The 25,449-nt window shown below is 43.1% G+C and overlaps 1 protein-coding gene across 2 annotated transcripts; it reads right to left on the bottom strand.

Moving 5' to 3' along the window:
• Window positions 1-4,836: 4,836 nt before the first annotated feature.
• Window positions 4,837-23,996, bottom strand: LOC136432633 (homeobox protein Nkx-2.2-like). 2 transcript variants are annotated; one of them, XM_066424057.1, is made up of 3 exons: window positions 23,869-23,996; window positions 6,628-6,907; window positions 4,837-6,281 (listed from the first exon to the last, which is right to left on the bottom strand). In XM_066424057.1, the coding sequence occupies exons 2-3, from the start codon at window positions 6,881-6,883 to the stop codon at window positions 5,599-5,601; spliced, it is 939 nt and encodes a 312-aa protein (XP_066280154.1). In that variant the 5' UTR covers window positions 6,884-6,907; window positions 23,869-23,996; the 3' UTR covers window positions 4,837-5,598. The 2 variants fall into 2 exon arrangements, with proteins under 2 accessions (XP_066280154.1, XP_066280153.1); XM_066424056.1 differs by lacking the exon at window positions 23,869-23,996 and having other exon boundaries at window positions 6,628-7,646.
• Window positions 23,997-25,449: the final 1,453 nt, after the last annotated feature.

Genomic DNA, 25,449 nt, shown 5'->3' on the forward strand with positions numbered 1-25,449 from the left:
GAACACTGAAACTTCAATCGCTCATCACATGTGTAATTATGTACACGGAAAATGCCACTTACGTCAACTACACATCATGTAAGAATTTGCCATACAGAAATACAGAGAGGGGGCCTCTCAATATTGTCAGCTATGCGCTAGGTAAACTCGGGCAAGCCTTTCAAGCGGAACTCGTCCGAATGTCAGTCAATAGCTACTACGCATACTATGTTTTTCTGGCTGAAGAACCTATTCAGGCCCTTCAGTCGACATCGTTACAATGCCGGTCTTCAAACATCGGTAAACAGTGCAGAGAGCCGAACCAACAAATTTGAAATGACCCGGTCGACTGCCCCCATACCTGACGACACATACTCAACTCGGTCTGTAAAAAATCACCTTTTTTTTCTCTTCGAATTCTCTCTTTATTTCACGGATGGATCCTAGAGTTATATCATTCTAATAAAGTATGATGGGTTTTGTAGAGTGTCGGCGACGAACGCGATTCATTTTAGAGGTATATTGAGAGTATTTTTTTCTCACAGCGAGATACATTTATTTGCCGAGCTTATTCTGTTCGCAGCTATGCCCTTTGTGTCTCCAGTCAGACAGTCTATCACGTCCGGGTTGCGCTCAGGAGAAGGGTGAACAATACGCCTCCATTTCACAACCTCAAACTACGACAACCAGCAAATACCACACAGAACTTCCACGCCGAAACTGCCGTGTTCTATTCGACTGCGACAGCCGAAACGACATCGGAGGTTGTCGGTAGATGTCGGGCACGTCCGGCGGGCGGACGATGAAAAATCACCGGGCGAACATAAATACACCACCTGAAACGGGAGCGAAGACATTTTCGGCGAGGCGTGACCGAATCTAGCCGAGAGCTCTCTTTGTTGCCTTGACGTTAGAAAGAATAAGCGAATGACAACTCCATTATTACAAGACACACACAACATAATACAGTCCACCCCACGGCTTGTACAGGCTTTAGATTGTCCCCTTTTGTTTGTTGTGGCAGCCCAAAATACCTTGTCACTTCTGCCAGAGAGAAATCTCAACAGGACAATGCGAGAGAAAATTAATTTCAACAGAGAATTTGTTGGTACACAGAGTTCAGTGCTAATCAGCCGACCCCGTATCTTGTTTGTTGTTCAGACTAGGGACGAGGTGTACACAATCCCCAGGAGGTAATTTATCCACAAATAAAAAAAACGTCTTTGTAAAAGTTCACCTCGACGATTATTGGAGGATTATCCATTGGCGCAGTCGTCCCTGATGGTTTTTAAGTACTACCCTCGACGTGTAGAGTAGAAAATCAGACAAGATTGGCAAATTTACATCACAGAGGCCAAAACGGCGGTCTTTTCACCAACTGTCACTAACTGGTTGGCGAATGAACCCATTTGGAGTCATTTGCTGGCAAAGAGAATCCCGTCGAAACCTGGTATTACGGAAATTATCGACAAATTAAGGAATAAAGTGCGAACTGATCGCACCGTGCGCCACAGGTAACCCCGTATAACATCCAGCTGAAGTGTATATCTTCAACCATTGAAGAGCAGTGCTGCCTATTCATACACAAAGTCCCGACGTAATTTTCTTCACAATCCCGAAAATTATGTTCCAATCTTGTCCAATTTTCCCCGAACCAATTTCTCTAGCCTGACGAAAAGAGGTACTAGTGCCGCGGCGGATTACATGTTGTGTGTGATTAGGTTTGAAGGATATTAAGTCGGACACAGCGGTTGGCCATGTGAAGTCGCTGGGGAGAGCAGTGTCCCGGTGTGGGGCAATCACTCTCCAGTCGGGCCGCAGAAACTCACGGTACCGCGGCATGGTTGCGTCTGCTGTCCGCTAGGCCAACTTTTTCATTCCCTTCGAAGTTCCACAATTCTTTGACCCTTTTCTGAGTACGTTTCTCCCATACATTACTCCTTTCTACGGTAAGGCCTTCGCCAAAATTGTGCTGCATTGTCCTAACATGGAAATTGAATCGAGTAATTTTCTTTGTTTCTTACATACTTACCAAACCACAGAACACAACACAAAGATACAATCCCGCTTACACTCTTGGATCTTCAGCTTGAGCTGCCTTTGTTTTTGTTGCTAGCAAAACAAGTCTTGGGTAATAGAATTAACCGTTAGCATAATCTTTCTTTCTTTTTAATCAATCAGATTTAAACGTTTATGTACAGTATATGAAAATTGAGTCAACTTTTTATATAAAGTCTATTTCTACATTTTCGATTTTGGGGCATGTTTTATCAAGATTTTACAGTTTAAGTTACCACACCTGTTGATTAAAAACTTGTTGATAGAGATTTTACAGTATTCTATTAATGTATAATACATATCATTATTTCAATATTTTTCAATACTTACGATATCTATAATTTGGTAAGCATGTTTCAAATAATGTTTTCACATTTTCTTTGTGATTTCAAATAAAGGAGGTGTGCTTAAGCTCGAACGCCCATCGGTTTGGTCCACTAATGAACTGGTCATCTTAATTAGAGACACGGACAGCAGATGGTGGAAAAATGGTCACTTCCACCACCTGGTCAAGGCAGTGTGGTCAGGCCGGACAATAGGTTTTTAAGGAACCCCTGTTATCCCTAAAAACTCGTTCTTACTTATCCCCCTATTTAACGAATTATTTCTCACACCAAGAGGCTTCATTTTGTGGTGCAGGAAGATCGAGTTTGCCACCCAGAACGCGATAGATTTTAAAGATGAAAATAGACATAAGGAAGTCTGTTATTAATAGGAAAAGAATATATATCAAAATGTAACAAATGATTAAATTTCGCTGGACAAAACATAGTTCGTGTTAGGACTCGAGTCTGACATGGAACTTGATGTAATTTCCTTTTTTCCATTTGAGATGTATCAAAATTGATATCAAATCAACTTTTACACAGCTACGGGAAGATTCTTTCTGTATGTCTATATGCAAAATATAGATATCATAGGTGCAGGGCTTTCACACAATTCACGTGAAAAGATGGTGAAGGAAAATCAGAAAATACTTCATGAGTAATTTTTTTGCCTCCAAACCCAGGTGCTGATTATCTTGCTTTGAAACTTCTTGATGTGCAGCCATTAACTATTTGTCATTTTATCAAGCGCTAGCGTTATGTTTTGGTACACGTTCGATATTGCATGAAGCCGGCTTATTAAGTCTATTCCGCAAAACAGACATGTTATTTCGAAAGTGACATAGTCAGGTAAACGCTGCGGTGAGCATTGAAAGTTACGAAATAAACTCATCAATTTTTCAAATCCTTACAAACTGTTCATCTTTAATAAGAATGTTTTTAAAGCATGATGGTCGAAAACTTATTAATTTCAGAGTAACTTGTGCAAAGCCAATGACGTTTTCACAACCATTTAGCCTGTAGATCTTTGCCACGGTGATGATCTACCTGTAGTAAAAGTCGATAGCGAAAGCTGTACTCCTTTTTTTCGCTGACACAAATGTTACATTCATTTCAGTTCCTTTTTCTTTTTTCTTTTGTTTTGCATCGTTTGAGTGAAAGGGTGAGTATTCCCTAGGTACATCATTAGCATTTATAAAGCTACCAAGTGCATGTGTGTGTAAACTACACTGCAACAGGCGCAAACGTTGAAATAAGAATCATGTCAACCACCATACCAATTGTGTTTTTCTTTTAACACATTGAAGATTAGCCACACTTTATATTCATAGTATACATGAGAGAGAAAACAATGTTTGTGACCTATCTAACCACATTACATTAGTTTCCAGTATGAAATTGTTTTGCACTAGAAGATAGTTTACGTTCTCCATTGAAATTCAAAGAGTGGCAAGTTTGTTGTTTATACATGTAAAGTCATGGGATAAAAACCTATGTGTGTTTCGATTATTTCTTACAGTTTTTCCCAAATCTTGTATGTCGAATGTCGATCAAAAACAGTGTAGTTTCAGTGTGCACAGTGCCCACATGCAGAAAAAATCGAAATATCGAATTAAAAATGTTCCTGTTGTATCTATATAAAAAGACTCGTACCTTTGGTGACGAAAGGAATGGACAATGGTGTTTTTACACTTTCAATATGTTGTTGATTATTGGGTTTCTTAGAAACCACGAAGACAAAACAATGTTTTCCCACACTGAGTTACAAACTTAGGCTTAACGCCGACGCTATACTGTACCATCTACAGAATATGATTTGAATCTTAACGGCGCGGGTCGGTTGACTGAAGGGTTTTGTAAATGGATTCTTATTTCTTAGGAGACTGTAATATATTCTATTCCTTTCAAGTCAAGTATTTTCAAGTCTATGTAACCACAAAAGGACCGGATACGGGAGAAAGACAAGCCGTGGCCTTTGAGGCAGTTTCCATAAAATGGCCCTACGGTGCAATGCAAATAAGCATATTGTGGGCGTCCGGGGGTCAGAGTTAGGGTACATTAATATCAGGGACATGGAAGCGACAATAAGGTGTTACAATATCAATTTTATGGTGAGTTTAAGAAGTGGGAAGTGTCTTGCAAGGCGGCCGGAGGCCACGTGTTCCTGTCTCGGGGGCAGGGCGGTTTGTTGGGGGAACTTGACCAACCTCAAACAAGATTGTTGAACCATCTAGTTAGCGGGGGCCGCCAGCGTATGCAAGCGGGGCCACGACACCGGCACACACAAGTGGAATTTTTGGAGGGCCGGGTTGTCCTTCCCCGCCACCGCTTGAATAGATCAATTGAGAACCAATTTGCTTCCATACTTAAGTCTTTGTGCGAATGCGGGCTCGTCTTCTGAGATATGCCTTGGCAAAGTTTACACTGGCGGCCCTGTGCTTTGAACGAGGAGAAAAGGACGCCACAAACAGTATTTTTTTAAGTCAGCAAGATTTCTCTCTTTATTCCAACGAGACGTTAAGCAGTAAGACTAGGTAACTGTTTAGAATTAGAGGAAAGAATAAAATGGTATAGATTATTCGGAGCCCTATCCCTTTGTGTGCTAAGGCCAGCTTAAAGGCTTACACCTAGGCTCGCCCGAAAAACAAAGAATCAACCGCAAAAACCCATGTACATAATTTACAACACGAAATATTCTTTACAAGGATACACAAACAGCATAGAGACAAAAAATAAAGTTATACACATAATTTACTTATTAGAACCTTAACCAAAGCTGTTTTCTGTTGTTACACTGTACACCTGTTACGTATGTGAGACTTTCTTTACTTGGCACATCAACAATTGTTATGAAGGGTTTTCTGTTTTGACAAGAGTTCTCCACTCAGGTGGACGAGTGGCCAACAACAGACCCACTCCTCACTCTATAGTCCATGTCCTTATAAGATGTTGCGGTATGAAAACGAAGAAAACAGTCAAGAGTACCTTTTTTTGTCAGCGAGTCGTCGCGAATTTCCGCACACACAAACTTGTGGGGAGACTGAGAGAGTCACGATTGTTAAGATATTTCGAGGACTCTTCTGATGCTGTTCAGCACGTGTCTATTGCAACAAGCTCTTGGGCCGACTACACATACTGCAACTCATCTTATTACGGCACATAAAGTTAGTCTACTTTTCCCTGGAAAAGTTTTGTAAAGCGTTCGTTTTCTTCTGTCTTTTCTTATTTTGGTGTTTCACCATGCCCAAGCGCCGTAAGACGTGGAGAGAGAAGAGTTGGGCATGATGGGGTACTGGTAAGGCATAGTCTGTAGCGGCTGCATTTGCTGCTGCATGTGTTGCATGGTCTGCATGGCGGAGTGGTGCATATTCATGTTCATGCCGGTCAGCATACTGTCCACGGGCTTCATGTAGCCGTTACAAGACGTGACCGTCGGCTGACATGGCTTCCCGTCCCGTACCAGCACGGGCACGGCTACCCGGCGCGGGGACGGCAGCGGGTTCAGTCCGGTGTCCATGTGTCCTTCCTTCTGCGCGCGCTTGCACTTGTACCGGTGGTTCTGGAACCAGATTTTCACCTGAGTGGGGGTGAGGCGGATGAGACGAGCCAGGTGCTCTCTCTCGGGAGCGGACAGGTAACGTTGTTGGCGGAACCGCCGCTCCAATTCGTAGGTCTGCGCCTTGGAGAACAGCACTCGTCTCTTCCGCTTTTTGGGCTGGTCGCCCTGCCCGCCCGGCGAGCTGCTGTTTCCGGTGCCGTCGTTCGCGCTCCCCGTCGTCGAGCCGTCGTCGTCTTCATCCTCCTCGTCGTCGTCGAAGTCGATCTTGTCGGCCGTGTTCTTGGCGTCTGCCGTGCTCGGCGTGTCGGCACCGGTGGACGACCCCGGGCTGCTCTGAGACGAGGCGATATGTGTCAACGCTGTGGAGTATAAACAAACCAAGGGTTGAAATATCATAATACATATCATGAAAGCAATGTGAAAGAACTTGGACAACAAATTAAGGAGAACGTTGAGTTAAATCGTAAATAGAACACAGTGAGAAGGTTTTGTTGTTTGGATTTCACGTTCAGTATTGGTGCTGTGTAATTAATATTGTTTAGCTGTCCGTGCTGTTTGGCCCGGAGTGTCCCGATAGTTCTGACACGGCTGTGTAACCAGCCTGAGAGTCCACAGCTGAGACAGGAAGTCCTGAATACTGCACTTCGATAAGGCACTTTAGAACAATGTTACGCACACTTAAACACGTGCTCTCTATATACTTACAATTATACTGCATCTCTTCCGCACTTCCTAGCCACCTCATGTACGGGTTTTCGCTGGCGTCGTAGTACGGGGGTAGTGCCGATGAACCCTGCGAGATCTGGCCGGCGTGTGACGCACTTCCCACCGAGGTGGCGGAGGGCATGGTGCCGGGGAGGGAAGACCCGGTGTCGGGGCTCTGGCGCTTGGCCTCGGGCATGTCCAAGATGTCTTTCACCGTGAAGCTGGTCTTACTGTTCAGCGACATTTTGGGATCCATCTGAGACGGAGACCTGTTCGCTTCCTGCAGACCAAAAGGTAAACCAAACAGAATCTTGTCAGATCGAGGGGGGAGGTAAAACGTCTGAATAGTCCGTAATTCCGGGATTAGAGGTGTGTTGTTCAGAGAACCAAACGCGGAACCAGTCGGCTCCCCCTGTATTTGGTGTACACTGGGGAGTGAGGTAAGCTCTCTACCCAAGTCCCTTATGCACCCAACCAACCTCCCATGGAATTGTGGGCGGCCCGACAGTCAAGTGGGCCGAACAAGGTGGTTGACATCACAAAGTTGTCAGCCGTCGCCCGCAGAGTCGTTTGATTGGGTGTTGGCGGCGCTGACATCGCCATTAAATACGCAAAAAGTGGGAGGAGACAAGGGCCACGAGATCGTGTGAGATAACCGGCCACTGATACACCTACGATAAGGGTGCAAAGCACGGCGAAGTTTGAAAAACATACAAACAATGCGATGTATACAACTTAATTAGCCCGTCCACCAGTGCGCTGTTTTGAGTTGCCCTGTCGAAATACGGCCCATATAAACATCGGTGCGAACCTTGGATCCCGGCCTAACCTACCCAAAGTACAGCACCCCGCTCGTGTTACGCTAGGACCGCACGGCCTAGTCTGGAGAGGGGATCCACAACAAAATTGGAGAGCTCACCCTCCAGCTGAAGTGTTGTTGTAAAGCAACACCCAAGTACTGTAAATGACGGGTGTTTTTATTTCAGGTGTCTACCGATTCCCCTTACTCCAGTATCAATTAACCCAAGCCATATCTTTTCTTCGTTCAAATTTATGACAGTTCATCATAAATGTTTTTATTTTTCTATACATGTGATGATTCTTTTTATACCTTTCTCTACAAACTATTTTACACTGATACTTGACACAATGGCGAAATCCTGTCTCACGACGTGCTCAAGACAGAGCCCGTAAGCCTCGACAAACTGACGATAATGCCGCATTAATGGCAATCTACTGAACGGCTGTCGGGTATGAGCAATTCGGACAATGGTGCCCTTTGAGATTAGTCGCTCGCTTCTCTTGAGCCGCTGGTGGGTTGCCGTTGTCTCCCCCTCTTCCCTTCTAAACAATCCGTCCGATGTTTCTGAAGAGAAGACGTGCCTGACACAATCCTCCTGCGCGGCGCGCACCTGAGCGGGCTCGCGTTACAGCGCACGGTGTGTTCTTCTTGTTGAAGCAGAACGCGCTAAAATTTCCAATGAAAAGGTGTAAACAGCTCGGATGAGAGCCCTCTTGTTTCGGGAGGGCGGACGGGGGGATGTGCTGGCGCTGGAGCGTGGCACGGTGGTAAGAGGCGTGAAAGAGCGAGAGAAGGGTTGGGTTCGGTGTGACCACGGCCCGAGCCCGTCGGTCTTACGGGGCTGCGCGCGGCCAGGTCGCCCGGACACACCTTGTTGAGCACCGAGAGGATTGTCGTGATCCCACCTGGATCAAGTGCTCCCCAGCGTACCGTTTCTATCCAGTTATGAAAAGAAACATATGGATTAAAATATAGGTGCGTGTCTGTGGGGTGTCTGAGACTAATCGGACAAGAATGCCGCTCGGAGAGGACACCCTCTGCTGAAGTGGCTCTCCACACTCCAGTTTTAACCTGATGATGGGCGAGTGAAACACAATCGCAGACTAAGCGTTTGCCCTCAAGAGTCGGTTTACGCGTAATTGAATGGGATACGCCTGTATTAGCACATCGTCCATTTCAGCTTTGCTTACACATCTCAGACACGCAGCGGACTGTAGCCGACCTAATTTGACAAGGACCGGGGTGGCATCCCGGCGAGGTGCTACCGTCGCGGGTGGAAGGAGCCAGGCGGCGGTCCGTGAGGTGTTCTCCCGGCGTCCTTCCTCCCGTGTCCCGCTGGATTTAGCAGGGATTTTTTCTCTACCGAGCCACCTTGTGTGTGGCACGGTGTGTGCTAAGGTTTACTCTCAGTCGGTAAAACAAGCTTCCTGGGTGGTCGGAGCCTTCATAAAGGCGAATTCTTGCACGGCCAATCATGGGCGATGAAATGTCCCACTGTTTGACATCTCCATTGTGGCGGATCAGTTTTTGTAGGCGTGCCAATCCAGAGGTAGAATGGTAGGCTAACATAATACACTCTGCTCTGTTTAGAATGCGAGAGAGGGGTCTCGGGTGGCCATTCTTCTTGCTGTCGTATTTAGTTTTCTCCAAAAATACAGCCACTTTGTACTACATCACTTACATCTCATTACGGCACGCTAATTGCGAGGCGCGACAAAAGAGGGGGTCCAATGTCGGTGGGTCCTGGGTTCGAAGCCCACCGTTGTGATAGTACCAAAATTAATATTAAAATGGGTACGTTATCTGCCGAGTCTTTCTTTTCCCCTCTCTCTTTTGCAAAATGGTATCGTAATCCCCCGGACAGAATTTTATCCCGGGCCTATGAGAGAAGAACGGATGCGTCAACTGAGGATTCTTCAGAACAGAAGTGAGGACTTCACGCCCGACTAGAGTCCTGATAGCCCGATTACACGGGTGAAAAAACTAATGGCCAATAACCAATTATCATGTACTTAACCTATTATCACCCAATTGAGGGTAAATCCCACCAGCGCGAGGTCCTTTACAGGATCTGCTTTGGGCTTGATCCAAACTCCGCATAACGTAAACTTTATCCCACTCCAGACCAATATAAAACCCTTGAGAGAAGTGAAGGCCCTTCTGGTTGAGAGCTGTAGCCACACGGGGCCCTTTTTTCCCCCGCACCCTCGCTGACATGTCATCACTACAACAAGACACAGTTCTTTCTAGTCTCTCTCTTTCTTTCTTCCCGTGCTCGTAACGGGACATTGAGGAGGCGTTGTCGCTCCATTTTGCGGGCTCGCGGACCGTTAAATTGCACGCCTTGACCTGCGCCTCCATTCTTCAGTGCGTACTAATTGGCGGTTGTGAGTGAATGCGCTTGTGTCTGGGCGCCGCGGCAGCCGCAAACGTCACGGACATGACTTTGACACGCAGTCTACATGACGGATTGAGTGGAGGGGGGGGGGGGGGGAGGGAAGGTTGAACATGCTTCAAATGACGGCCTCGCTCCAGGGCCGCTACAGCGTGAAGAGGGTGCAATGCTTACAGCGCGGTCACTTTCGTCGAAGGTCGTCGTAGGATTTTGATGACGTCGTAGGATTTTCAAGCAGGCTGTGACAGAACTGACTGCCGACAAGGATCGAAGACAGCCTTTTCGGTATCAAGACAGCTGAAGTTCGCACGACACATGCACGATTATCCCAAGACTTTGCGATCGTACGCCAATCTTACGACGAGGGTGACCGGACCGTCGCTTGCAGTACGGAACCTAACTTTTCTTTTAGCGACACATTGCAAACTCAACCGTAAAAAATACGTCTACTTTACAACATTGATATACACAAATCCGTACGCACACATACACAAAACACCCCATCTAAAATCACAGATATGTAATCTACGCTTTAGATTTTTCCTCCGATTGTCGTAGGAAGATTGGGAAGGACAGAGACGTGTTTATCTTTGTTTGGTTGCCCGGTGCTGTCTGACATGACACCGCTAAACCCTGTGCACACGGACTACCAGTCAGTGTCAACTGATAGCTCCTCGGGATAAATGGATTGATACAATTTGTACTGACACTAGGTTAACTCACTATAAAGACGTAGAAAAAAAATGCACAACTTCTATATTACAAGACTTAAATAGGATAAAGATTTCTTTAAACTTTTTTGCGGGCGAATAAGAGGATCGAGTTTTGCTTGCATACATTCTGGTGTGATGCATTTCATACCATAGTATATAGGTAATGCAAGATGACTGCGCAGTTTGATGTTGTCGCTATTTGTTGTTTGGTACCAGTAGCTTTGCCTTTCAAATGCTGACTACCAAGTTTCTTGGTTTTGTTTTTCAGTCAGAGGTTTACTACGGAAATTATAGTTTCTTGTCTGTGAGGTACTTCACTCTAGAATAATATTCCCGACCGTCGTCTAACAAATGAAATGTTTAAAATGTATATAGCAAAGCATTCAGAATGAAGACATACAGATATAGCTGTAACGTTAGTATTAAACATCTGTACAAAACGTTTAGAACAAATCCTTTTTCGTTTCTTTTTTGTTACATTTACATCATTAGAGAAGTTTCTGTCTATTTCGCAAAAATATTCAATTTCTTTAAATGATATCATTATCAAATGCAAGTGTTTTGAAGACAATTTGTATTTATTGCCAACGTTTGAAATCTGTCCATCTTTGTAGTCTAATGCGTTTTGCTCTCATTGGGCCAAGGGAGATAACAACTGACAATGTCAAGGATTATTTTGGATTGACGAACACGGTATAAACCTCTATGCGATTGGATGGTAATTGATTCAGTTGTTTAGTCATCTGTTTATTTACACTCTGAGTTATACGCAATATACACTAGAGGTTGTTATCATTAAGAAACTGTATGTGCTCAAGCAATGCGCGAAAACATTTCAGAAGTAGAAGTTAAACAGAACAACAAAAAAAACAAAAAAAATAGATAGAGGCGCATAAAAGGCCACAGAAGACTTGCAAAGCTGGCCTGACCGTTACATCTGCTTGGAAATCAATTTTAGACGTACACTAGGCGCGTTTAATCTCTTTCTCTCCCTCAACGTTAGCTTAGTTTTATGTAGGATCTTACCTGACTAAATCCAGCAAACAATGTTGATAGACCAAACTGAACGGTTGCTGTTTTCTGATATAGATCTAAACAGGTGGTCGAGCCCGTATTTAAGAGGGCGGGAGGAATTGCACGGCTAAATGACAAATTTAATTTAGCGCTCTTGCGGCGAGGCAAAACAGACTTTATTTTCCCAACTCAATCATTTTGGCTCTCTCGTAATTTTCTCGAACGTGACACAACCAAGCAAACGCCGGCTTGATTTACTGTCCTTTTTTTATTTCACTGTAGTGTTTGTAATTTATGGAGAGAATGTAGTGGAAAAGTACCACAGTTATCAAACAAGTTACGGCGTGAGGCTTACTTTGTTCGCCTTGCATTGCAACGGAGGAATTCGGTGTATACTCCTAAACAAACGACCCCCCCCCCCCCCCTCACACCACACCGCCTGAATCCTACATATCATACCGCGTCTTCTGCGATGTTTACCGCTGTGCGGTATTGTCCAGACGGTGTCTTCGGCGAATCGAGCGTTCCTTGCAGTAAACCAACGCCGCTATACACATAACACCAGCGCTAATGAGTCAATATTTTTTCATGCCGTATTCTGAAGTATGCCGGCGAATTAATCACGGGAGGCGAGCGCTAAAGTGCCAAAGGTTCTATACAGAGTCACACGTCCTTTAAGCCAATATGACGGATATTCTGCACTCGCTGATTGCTCCCCTATCGTTCGATCAAATAGTCTATAAACGCTTGGGTTGCCATACACACACACCGGCGGCCACCGGGGCCTCGCGACCGCACAACCTGTCCGCCCAGCGTCCTTCGGAACAAGAACAAGTGTCCTCGGTTCTCCACTTTAATAAAGTAGACATGGAAATGTAGGGTAGGACCTTGCGCAGTCTTCACGTGGTCTTTGCCTTTTTTTAAACACGTCGTTTGAAGGAGCGGGCAAACATTCAAAACGCCATTACACTACCTCTATGCTGTACGGAGCAAATAGAAGTGGAGTGTTCCCTTAGTACCGGGTAGGAACGGCCTATTCACACGCTCTCCACGGACCCAAAGAACACACTCCTCCTCTGTAGTGCGCGTTTACATCTTTGTCTTTAAATTTGCAATTTATTGAGACCGTCGTCGCGAAGTGTCAAGGGCCAATCCCGCCAATAAACCACGCTTGACAACAAGTATGTGGCACAGTTGTTAGGATACCTGGCTGCTCAACATGTCTATATAGCTTTTGTAAGCTGGTTAGATCTTTGATATTTTGTACTTTAGGTTCATAATGCACCAGAATCGAATAAAGGCTACAAAGCGACGATTTTTGTAGATCAAAGGTTCTATGATTTGAATCGATTTTTGTTTTCGTAAAGTGGTGTCCGTTTTTCTTTCTTCACATGAACTACAACAACAACAACAGTGACCTATAACTTGTGCCCCTTTGGTGGACTTCTTACACCTTACAGAATGTTGAATAGTGTAGCCACTGTAGGTCATCTTAAGAACTCGTATTGAACATATTACGTTTCTTGCCAGAAGTACCCATTGTGATAAAGTCCCAAGTATCACCGCTTTTAACTCGCATTGTTCAAGACTTGGCAAAAGGGGCAATAAAGTTTCCAAGGCGTTCTGGAAATTGTCTTTGGTTTCAAGTCAAATCTCCACAGGACAGAATTAAGTTTGGAGTGGGTTTACCTACGGCCACTTAAACTCCCAGTCAACGCCGAGACAGTCGGTTGCAGCGGAGAACAAGGCGGCAAAGTGAATAGCCCGTTCGGTGGAATCCAAACTTTCATAAACTTTTACAATGTTTGCTTCCACCGCCCCTGTTGTTTCAGCGGGACGGTGGTTCTACCGCGGCACCCCCCTTCGGAGCCTTTTGTTGATTGGTGGAGCATCCCGGCCAGCGCATGGCTTTCTCGTCTATCGGTAACCAACATGGTTGAATCCCGGCTACAAACACGAAGGGCTCGGCGCTTGAGCCGCGGTAAATCGCGCTAAATCATCCCACAAAGGGGGGACCGGCACGAAGGGGGTCCGACTAAACATCTCCCAGTGATCCCTATTCAATATCTCTATGGTTCTCACCGGGACGTTCTAGACTTCGCACCACCTGAGGATGAATCCGCCAGCCGGACAACTACTTTGAAACTCCTTTAGGAGAAGGAATCTCGGGTATTTCTCAAAGAAACAATCGTTTCTTAAGTCTATCTATATGGGCGGTGATAAGTCATCTTGTAAAACTGTTACAAAGAAGGTCCGAGTCTTAGATAAGGATAAGGGGTGAAGGACGGCGTGGTACGATTAGCAACGACTGAGTGGAAAAGTGGGCCGGAATAATAAACATTTCTAACACTCAAATGTAGTTTAAAACCTTGAGACCAAAACCCGTAGTTGTCCGACAAAAAAGTCACAAGTAAGCTAAATACAACATGTGTAAACAGAACTCAGCTGTGACGACTTTGATACTTTACATCACTTACCACTTACACTGCTGACCAGTTCTGAAGTGGTGGCACACACACACGCGCTAGGACTGACCACACAGTTTGACCGGTCCTGGCGAGATGATGACCGTTACAGACGAACACCTGACCCCAAATGTGAGAGGGTTCTCCGACAGGTGCGCTCACTCAGGTGTGAATATGCGCTCTAGGGCGGGGTCATCTCTCATGATCATCATTTTGTATTTCTAGGTCATGTGAACCCGACACACACACGTATATATGTGCCGCCTTCGATATCTTTAGTATGAATCTAAAAACGGTGTTTGTTTACGTTCTGCTTTTGATATAGTGCGGTATCTAGGTCTTCTCGTAAAGAGAAATACAATATTTTCCAACCCACGGGCATTTTTGTTCGCATCTATCACCTTACGAAAAAGAATCCATCCCTCTCTTTAGTAGCTGCAATGTCTAATTTTCGACGTGAAGATCTTAAGAAGCTTCTACGCCCAGATTTGTGTCTTAATCCAGCTTTCAGGTGCTCCAGGGGGAGATAGAAGATGCTTTCTTTGTTTTGTACCTCTCATCCACTTCTAAGTGTCATTGTTCTCTCTCTTGTTGCCATTTTCTAAACAAGATTACAGATGTGATAAGAGGCTTGGGCCTGTTAAGGGCGAGACAACTTCTAGTATCTGAGGATAATGATGATCTATAAGTAGGACATCTATGATCTTTTTTTATAGATTTAGTAATCTTTCAGTTGAACTGAACCTTGTGAACGTTGATGTAATTGAAAATTCTGGTGTTGTGGTAGATGGTGGGGAGAGAAAACGATGAAACATTAGCAAGGAAGAATGAGAACATACCACCTACAGCGTGTGAAAAACCACTTTACAGGTATCACTCTTACCCGGCCTTACGCACCACTTTAATACTTTCCATAGTCCTCCTAGACGGCTATTATAAAAACCCAGCCGGATATTGTGTTATTTTTGGCGCTCCCAAACAGACTGCATTCTCTCTTGCTCAACATTCGGGCCCAACTTCCCTTTATCAAGTGGCCACTGATACCTTTGGCCCATCGGCGACTCAAAACAGATTCGGGTATCAGAAAGCATGTCGAGCTCATCGTTAATCAATCATCGGAAACAGGTGCATTCTTCAGAGCTGGGTCAGCGGTGTGAGTTTCCTCAGAAGGAGAGGGAAACTAGGACATCCGGATTAGCGAAGACTACAGGCGATTGGACCAAGTTCCGCTCCACTGTTTTTATGAGCTGGGGGACACTCGATATAAATCCCGTGTGAAGGGGTCTTAAGTTGATCTGTGACAAGATCGGTGTCTATCGTCACCTGTTGGAGTGGCGTTCGAGTTTCGGGACAGGAGCGGGTGTGTAACACATCGTCACCGCTTTGTTGTCTACAGGTGGCCGCTATATATCTGATACCCTCATCCATTTCCTGTCGCTGTGGGGGTTAGGGCCCGGTCACATTTTGTCGTGTGAACGTCGTACGATCGCAAATTCAGGACATTCTTGGGATAGTCGTGCATACGTTGTACATATTGTTGTCTTGTACCAGAAAATACTGTCTTAGATCCTTGTCGGCGGTTGGTTCTGTCACAGCCTGCCGGACAATTCTACGACATCAGAATCGTACGACGTCCCACATACGAATGTGAACGTTAATCGCCACCGCTGTCATTAATTTCAATCAGATCTATTTTTGTCTAAATAACTTGGAAAAAATGTTGCAAGATTTGTTATCAATAGATGAGAAATTCTACTCAATTCTATAGGGTGAAGATTAGTGCGCAGGCAGTCCTATATTCTAATATTTTCTTCTTTCTGCTTTAATTGAATCATTGGACGTTGGAATATTGCGCAACAGTTGTACAGCATACACAGTATGGCAACAAGTATTTTGCATCAATTCTAAGGTACTAGTTTATATTCCATTCTGAACGTGGCAAGAAATACTTGGCGATGATTCTAATAGACTAGTGTATTCTGCATACTACGAAGAACCACAGAATAACTAAGTAACTTTTCTTATTTTTTTTAGATGTAGATATAACAATATTGTAAGTTTGAATAGTTTGGTCTAGCTTTTTTACAGTGTATATATAGTGACCTACCATGGTAAACGAAAACAGGAGTTGGACACGATAGCAGTATGTTGAAAACGCGTTAGCCTGAGTACACAGTGCTCTAAAGTCTGGCTGGATGCATTGGTTTAATGCAGGCATATTGTTATATTGGAAAATCGGCACGATTTCTGTTTTAGCCCGCCTCCGCTGTTTACTGAAGGATGCTGACGAACCAATATCTAAAACATTCACACAGTCATTGATCCGTAGGTTCTTTGCAGTCTATTTCTTTTTTCACAATGTCAGCAAACCTCTTTATATCTACAACAGACACACGACATGTAAAATCATTTTGTACTCATGCATTAAAGTAAACTGTGTTGGTGTTGTTTTGTGACTGTCCTATCTTACTGATGTCAGAATATACTCAGCACATAAGACTTCAGGTTTACAAAAGAAGAAAAAATCAGAAGACTCGTTTATTACGAAAGCCATAAGAGACTTACAAAATCTAGATTAAGGCCAGTGTACCCTGTCTTCGATATACTTTGTCCATTGTTATGTCAGCGTCCGTCTGAGAAATTAAAACTAAAAAGGTTTTTAAACTATCCACGTATGTAAAATTTTAATGATAATCCATAAATCTTGTGTATTCCAAGTATAAGTCAATTGAATCGTGATGGTAACGTAGTTTTAACGGACACTATTATCAGATACAGTTTGTGATAAGTCACCCAATTTTAGTATGTACATGACTGCCATGCTGATCCTTAACTACTTCTCCATTTCAAGAACATTAGTACGTTTTTTGGCAACATGTCCAATATCAAGAACGCACACAAAACGGAAAACATCGATCTAAAGAGTATCGATTCATTTTCTAAAAACTGAACCCCGGCTTCATATTTACTCCTGCGATATTTCTCTTTTTTTTTCTGTACTGATATATTTTTTAGTTGAGGCGCTAATTGCTCTGGACAGAGGTGGCTCTATAGCGACGATAGGAACACCCACCAAACAATACCGCCCTCTCTTGTACATATGGTAACCGTTATAATCGTACAATACCGGGCGTTTTTCCCAACTGTTATGCCTTTTCCCTCCTTTTGTTGCGGTCGCCATTTTGTTTTATAGACTGGCAGTTTCGTGAATAGGCGTTCTTATTCTCTCACGGAGGTATACAAATGATCCGGTAGATTAGTAAAGAACAGCAAAGCCGGTTCATATATGATATAATTTCGGGTAATACTGTAGTCTTTGTTTAGAATTGATGTCTGTATGAAGCGTGTGAAATGCCGTGAATGGGTCGGGGGTTAATCCGCGAAAACCCAGCCCGCACCTGCGCGGAGCCGCCGTTAACAGTACTTTCATGTACGGTGGGAACTTTCCTTGCTTCCCGTTCTTGAGAAAAACCGAGAGGTTACAATTAAAACCTCATCAAAACACAGATTAGCACAGTAAAACCCTGATTAAGAGGCTGTATGCTTGAGAAGGGTTTGAGTTGTTTGTATTAGCCAAGGATGCTTGTCACAAGTACTAAAAACGGACAAAAACCTTTCAGATTTGAAGGCCAATAAATCTTTATTTCAAGTTCCTTGAAATTCTTAAAATACTCAACGTAAAAACCTTTCAGCGAATATTGTTATATCCTTTGTAGATTTGATAAAGAAAACGCCCACGGACAATCCATTATATATTGATCAATATATCAACATCCAGTGTTTTCTTTTGACATCAATATATTGATTGAAACTGACTTTGTCACAAGATCGAATTCAAAGAAGCAAAAATTAGCAACAAAACGAAAATAGTTTAACTAATAGTCGGTTGATATTTTGATTGGCCTCGATGCCAATGTGAGATCCTGTTTCAGTATACTCCATATATAGTTTTAGTCAGCTGTATGTATGTGTTTAATTATATATTATATTCTGTTAGCTTAATGCTGACAGTGTAATTTCGAGCCATTGTAGAGTAGAAACTATAGTTTGTGCATCTATTTCTATTTGTTTTCTGCTTTAAAAAACTTCTTTGTATTTTCAGATATTTTGCTGCTGATACATGTAGTCTGAATTCGTATTAATACTGTTGCTGCTATTGTTGTTGTTTTATTTCTTTGCATGAATAAGTCTTAAGTAAACGGAAAGAAGTGGGTTGGAGTAAGCATAACAGCAATATGGTCAATATGGATATCTGTTATCTAGGATTACACGACATTTCTTATAAGAATGAAAAAATACGTTGGCCATCTCAAACATCTGCGAAGAGAAGTCTTTCCAGTCATAAATTTCAGTCACGTAAATTGAAAACAGAATCACACAAGGACTCATGTACACCTTTGTTTTGAGTTTGTACAAGGAATTCTTCACTTCGCGAATACAATTTATAGCACAACAGTTGACATGTTTTAAAACCCTCTTTACATAACGAAGACCATTGTTCGGGACCTTCACAGTAAATTACGTAACATTTTTGGGGGGTTATTGAAAATGGTGCTGATCCGAGTCGACATTTCTTATTCGAGACACTTGTGCCTAAGGGCCCGGTAGTACGATTGTCGTGCAATCGCAACTGCTTAGGGTATCCTTGGGATAGTTGTACATGTGCCGTACAAAATTCAACTATCTTGCTATCGAAAGCTGTCTTGGATCCTTGTAGGTAATCGATTCTCTCAGAGCCTGCTTTAAAAATTCTTCATCAAAATCGTACGACTGCCTACGACGAATGTGACCACATCGGTTATACCCCCATTCCGCTATGTCGGCGACCTCGCGTTCTCTGTGCGACCTCCCTGCAACCTCTCTGCGGACCAGAGCGTTCAACGAATTTCGTAGATGAAGAACGAATCTTGCTACGCTTTGTGTTTTTTGTTGTATTTTCCGTCATACTTTTACATTTTGCATGATATTCCAATCATGAAATCAAGGGTTACACAAATCCAGCTTAGGTCGTAGCGAGGTCGCAGTGAGAGCGCCGTCTAGTGGAACGGGGACCTAACAGGCACCACTGCTGTGTGTTTTGAGCCGTTATAAATTTCATCACCTGTTACATGTGTCTCCCTCAAACAAACAAACAGCTGTAAATCACGTGTCAACTCTCTCCTGCTCCAACATCGAAAACAAATCATACAATCCATCAAAATGACCTCCGGGAGATTTGTCCACTGAAACTGGAAAACATTGGATTTGCATGATTTGACCTATGAATTTATGAATTTGATATGATCCATGATGGAAAAACATGATTTGAAAGACAACAAAACATATGAAACGTGCAAACTACACTTTCTTTGACTTCAATTCGTTTAAACAACTAATTGTATTTTGGGCCACTCAATGGTCGCAATCTCTATGGAAATGACGCGAAAACGTTTGATTTTTGTGTGTGTGTTTTAGTGTCTTTAAAAGCATACTTTTACATCTTTCCTCATACTTCAATTATTGAATCAAGGGTCACAAAAGTCAGATTTTGGTAGCTGTGACGTCACTCAGAGATCACCGTCTATAGTGGAAAGTGAACATTATCAAACATTCATACTTCCATAGCAGAACTATACACAACTCTTCTATGTGAAACATGGCCCCAGTAAACAAAAACATCGAAGGCGAACTCCCTACTGTTTCCTATCTCGAGCGCCTGGAGGATTTAAGATAAGGCCTCTTTCAGACCTGCTGCAATAGACGGTCTGTGTTTGACATCTTGGTGGGACGATAGAGCCCGGGCCATGGCGACGCTGGTATGCGACAACATATGCCTCGCTCTGATACGTGATGTGATTGTAACGTGTGCGCACACAGGGAGGAAAGGTGATACGTATACAAATGTGATTGTCATGTTATCGTTCTACTTTGATAATAAAAAAAATCTGGGACAGAATAAAGGGCAAGGAAAATCGTTGGGTATTTCGATTGGTGGACAGTTTCAGGTGTCATTGTGACGTAGACAGTTTATGAATAATGATAACTTTATTGATCAACAATTGTTTACGATACGGCGAATGTATATGGCGACTTCGACTACTTTTAACGACGATTCTAGAAAACTATACTCTACAACATAATATGTAGTATGGGATAAGACAATATGACTATACTGTCTTTGGTGGAATTTTTGACACTGAAACAGTTTTTTTTTAAGTTCATGAATAAAGGGAGCTATCATAATTATGGATACAAGACCTAAAAAAGCATAGCTTTCAAATTTTCCGGTTATATTGACTCAAAGAAAATAGTACGCATTTTCGCTCTATGAAAATGTCAAAAAATACATAAAGTGACTGCCAGTGGATAATAATGTTCATCATTTCGTACATTTTCAACGCCATTGAGGGCAACAATAAATTACTTGCGTTTCACATACTGTCAAACACTATCTGAAATCTCACATCCCTACCTTATGATTTACATTGAACGGTGCATATTTGCTGAGAAAGCGACCGTTTGGATATATCCTTCATGTTGTTTTCAATAAACTCTTCGATCGGCAGATACAAATCAATACGTCGATTTTCAAAGTATATCATATGCCTATCATGTTTCAGTGCCTTTCAGTTGGCTCGCATGGTCGCCAATCCTGAATACATGTGAAGTAGCGATGAATTCACAATGAACGGGTCTGTTGTCTTACCTGTTGTAAGGTCCAATTACAACTTGCACTCATCATCCGCCAGTGAAACATATGTGATGTAAACATATATAGGATCTATTACGCGATATCCTCGGTGTGTTCGGAAATAACGAACATACATGTACACACACTAGCGTTTCAATGCGCTCCGTATATGAGGACGTTGCAATCTTGCTCTACTTGTGATACCTGTGTGTCTGATCATAGTATCATAATAATGGTATACAGTGTTATATATGAATAAATAAAGGATAGATATATATGTTTATCCAGACATGAAAACGAATGTAATGTATGAAGGAGACTATACGATATGTAAATACATCTGAAAATACAATGCATGACAAAGAGTAAAAACGTGATTTTTATAATGAAATACATAAAAATATTCCTTACTTCCAGTATTCTTGAATCGAATATCTGTACTATTATAGGTCATGTATCGATATCAAGTCATATTGTGTGAGACTCCCGTTGCATATTCAAGGTGATACCGAGGTGTTACAGGTACTTATAAAAGGTGTTTCGTATCACTCAAACCGTTGACAGGACTGTCACCGCCAGCCTCGACTTCCGTCCACACCTTCAAAACGGAGTGTGCCTACCCGGGTCACGCTAGGACGGGCTTCAAACATGTACCCCCGGCGTTTGATTCACTGGAAATGGGGCAATAAGACAAATACGCTATGCAGGGGAGAGGGGAGGCCATTCAAACCATCCGGGAGGTTTTGTAGCGCGGCGTTCTGGTAGTGAGAGAACACAGAAACACAGACAGACACCCGCGCCAGATCTCCAGTCGTCAATACGTGACTGTAGCCACTATGTAACGTTGATTACATTAACATCTTTCTCTTTGTTCCCTTCACTCATTCTCCACATACAGTTGAAATCAGAGAAGACAAAAGCATTGTTTATCGGTTATTCACTAGTCACGTTTTGTGGTGGACATTTGCAAAGATAGAAGCGACGATATTGTTGGGAGAACAATTAATTCGTAAAGTGTGTTAATACGGCTAGGTGCTGGTTAAGAAAAATAACCAAACCGCATTTAACTAACTGTCAGCTTTGTTCGCGCTGTGAAAGAATTAGAACTAAAATGCATATATATATATATACCTGTTTATTTATTGTATTGTTTGATGGCTTCAAGCTCATATTGAAAAAGAAAAGTACTACAATATCTACAACCACAAACATGTACATACGCTACCTGCTTCCTTACATATTAAGATTTAACCTTTATTCAATAATATCACCGTCTTTGCGAGCAACCATCTGATCAAGCGATAAAATTGCACTTCTCAACATTTAGAACGCAAGCAAATATTGGGAGGAAAGATTGTGACGATTTGTGTGAACTGTTTCATTCTCTGTGCAACTTACCAACCTGATGATGCAATCTTTCCTCCCCAATACCTGTTGCTTATAGCGATTACGAAAATATCCCCATTAAACACAACTCCATCTTTAAACGACTGTTGGTGTGTACGCTCTAATTCGCTCCTCATTATCTGTTCCCCGGCGCCGTGGTGACGTCAGTTTTCTGTCAGTCCGTACGGATCAGACGACAGTTGGACTGTATCATCCGATAATGCCTTAAGTGGAGAGCACACACACGCTGTGACAGTGATGATCAGTGATGACCCCCTCTGACTGTTTACCACAACTCCGCGGACACAGTATTTATTCTCCGCGGTGAAATTAGCACAGACCCTGTTACAAATCTAACGACCAAATCTGTGCCCATTATCCCATTTACCTTCATCATAGTCGGATCTAATAGTCCTAATTGTTGCATTAGCCATTCAAACGAAAGGTTTCCTAACAATACGTAAAACCCCATTTCAAAATAGTGAGATCTGATTGGCAAATTTTACGTACAGAATTTCAGAAAATCTACGGATAACATTCATGACTTTTTTTCAAGTAATTTTTTTTCCTTGGAAAATTGCTTCCAAACTATGAACGTATTGTACTGAAGACGTTCAATCCTATAAACTCGTTCAGACAGCTAAGTACTCTAAAACACCGTCTAAAACGCACGGCAAAATAACACTTATTCAAAACAAGACTGGGGAATATTGCAGACTGCGCTGGTTAGGAAATCTCGGCGATAAAAGGATCTGACTCACAGTGCCATTTACGCAGACCATTACGTTATAAACCCTTCCGGATATATGTTCATCTCACCCAAGATGCACAGAAGATCTTCAGGTGATCTTTGTTTTGGTCAGTATAGTTTTGTTTCCCGCCCCCGCCACAATACTACAGACCAACAAAAAAACTGCACGCGTTCTTTGTGACGAACAAAGCGCGATGAAACGGCGGAGAGAGACCAGTTCAAGTTGTCTGTGTTCGCGAGTGTTTTTGCCAAGTGTCCATTTCAAACACGGACAAAACCAGGCTTTCCTCCCGTTGTTGACCCACGTTACCAGGAACACCGGCGGTACCGACTGCTTTCACGCCGCAACACGCATGCTTTGCAGCGAAGAAAGCTCATTGTGAAGCATTTAAAAAGGCAAAATATTTTGCCGAGTCTTGTTTTCTTCGGTTGTGAAGTGCCATTGTAAAGATCGCTCTCCAACCCTTTATGAAATGCTCGCAGTTGCACTGACCCCGATAGTCAAAAGTATGATTGGTTTGTGTACAAAATCGTTTGAAATTTGCCCTTATTCTCTTGTAAAGGGTACGAAAATGCGTGAATATATGTGAAAATGAGGGTTTGATTTTGAAATACGATTTGAAGAGATTTTTGCCATTGCTAGCGAGTTTTATTGTGGTTATATGCGTCTTCTGTCCGCGCCTCTCAGTTTGCCATTGACCCGTATACAACGGCGGGAGACGGGAACAAAAAAAAAAGAAGAAGAGGACGAAAAAGAAAACAGTCCGTACAACTAGACTACGTAAAAACTTCTAAACTATCCATGAACTTAGAATCAAAGTCACGCACTATTTTTTTGTCTTCCACCGAGCACATTAAAGTGGAGATCTTAGCTCTGTGCGCTTTCTAAATTTCGGTATCAAACTTGAAATAGGTTGAGTTGAGCAGAAATCGCGCCCGCTGACTTCTCTGCGTTTGTTCCCTTCCTATCCCAAGTACTTAGGATTGCCCCAATCGAGGACCCGACCTAAGGAAGTCTCAATTGTACGAGGAAAGGAGTTCTTACCGCTTAGAAAGGCTGCCACTAGAGTGTCCACTAAGGTTTTGGAGGGCCGCCCTCTTGATTCTTCCTCGTCGTTGCTTCTTGCCGACAGTCGCCTTCTCGTGTGACAAGCACGCGGCTTTTGACTCTGACAATACCCTTATATACGATCACCAGGGCAGCCGCTGCGTTTTGTTTGTACAAGTCAAATGAGAGTTTATGAAATTAAAAGGCCCATTTCCGCAATCTGCTCGACTTGGTGGCGCTTAGACCGGCGGGATAGGTGAGGCAGTCAGCCGACGAGGATTTGAAATGACATGTAAATAGATACGATGACAAGGCTACGATGGACAGGTGTGTTACCGAGACTTCTAAAAACGCTTGTGTTAAGTGAAATCTCACAATGCCCTACCTTCTATCTCAGGGATAGGACCCCGCTAACATACACAATACACCCTTTTACACATCTTTGCAGAAGAGGGTTATTTTTCTGTGTTTTTACAGCCTAACAATGCCGGTTTCCGCGACAGAAGGCTTTGTTAACATAGCGGCGGTGACGTGTTTCATTTGATCCGGGGAAAAGTCGCTGACTTCCCGCGATCGTCCCGTGGTCCCCTGCCGACCAACCTGCCGAACAAATTGACTTTGCTTTTAACGTCTTTCAAATAAAACATTAACAAGGCCAATAAATCTGTTTACTTTTTACATTATCCATATGCTTTCCTCTTATTCTCTTAGGCGACGACTTTTAGCGTTACTATTTTCATAAGTTTTTTTTTACATATCCTAAAATCCATTCAAGCAATAAAACAATAAATGCATAGATTTACATAGCAAAATGCGTGGCATGGGTTTTAACCATTAAAATTGTTGTGCTGGTTATTTTTTTTTTACGGAGGCATCTAAACTATGCGACAGATGTTCATTCTGCTCGCCTCACGGTGACTAAACAAACGCGGGCGGCCGGAGTGTTTGCTCGCGCGCGCACCTAGTCTGTCTCACCTGCGAGTGGCCAGCAGGTTAGCTCAGCCGACCAAACCTTCAAACCTCGTCCCGTATTTGTTTCTTCACAGTGTGAAGCCGTTATTTTTCAGTCAGCATGAGATACTGGCGGGTATGTATATATACCAACCCTCCCTCCACGAAACCCTCCTTGACTCCGTCACGAAAATCAAATATCTAATGGTACATGCTATGCCTAAGATACGTATCCGCGATCACGGAGTTCGTACGGTAGCGCAGATACGCAGAAGCTGGCATATGGCGAGCGGCGCCGATTATCAATATATTTGTCAAAATTCCCCGCAATAGCGAACACACGTTCCTCGCAAAATGATGCCTGTCTATTCGACTAACGACTTCTGAGCAAATACACATTTGAGCAGTTAACGGTCAGAGATCCTTAATAGATATTTTTACAGAGAACACGTACAGATATTATGTACACTGTCTAGAGCTAGAGAGGAGTCCATATATAGTAACACATGCTAACGTGCCACAGCGGTCACACACACACAGACAAAGTGAGGTTACGGGATTTTAGAAGTCAAAGTACCACGTGCAAATGACTCGACACGAATACATGGTGTGCCGTTCCACTGTAAC

The sequence above is a fragment of the Branchiostoma lanceolatum genome, chromosome 4 (assembly GCF_035083965.1).
Source record: "Branchiostoma lanceolatum isolate klBraLanc5 chromosome 4, klBraLanc5.hap2, whole genome shotgun sequence".
Taxonomy (NCBI): domain Eukaryota; kingdom Metazoa; phylum Chordata; class Leptocardii; order Amphioxiformes; family Branchiostomatidae; genus Branchiostoma; species Branchiostoma lanceolatum.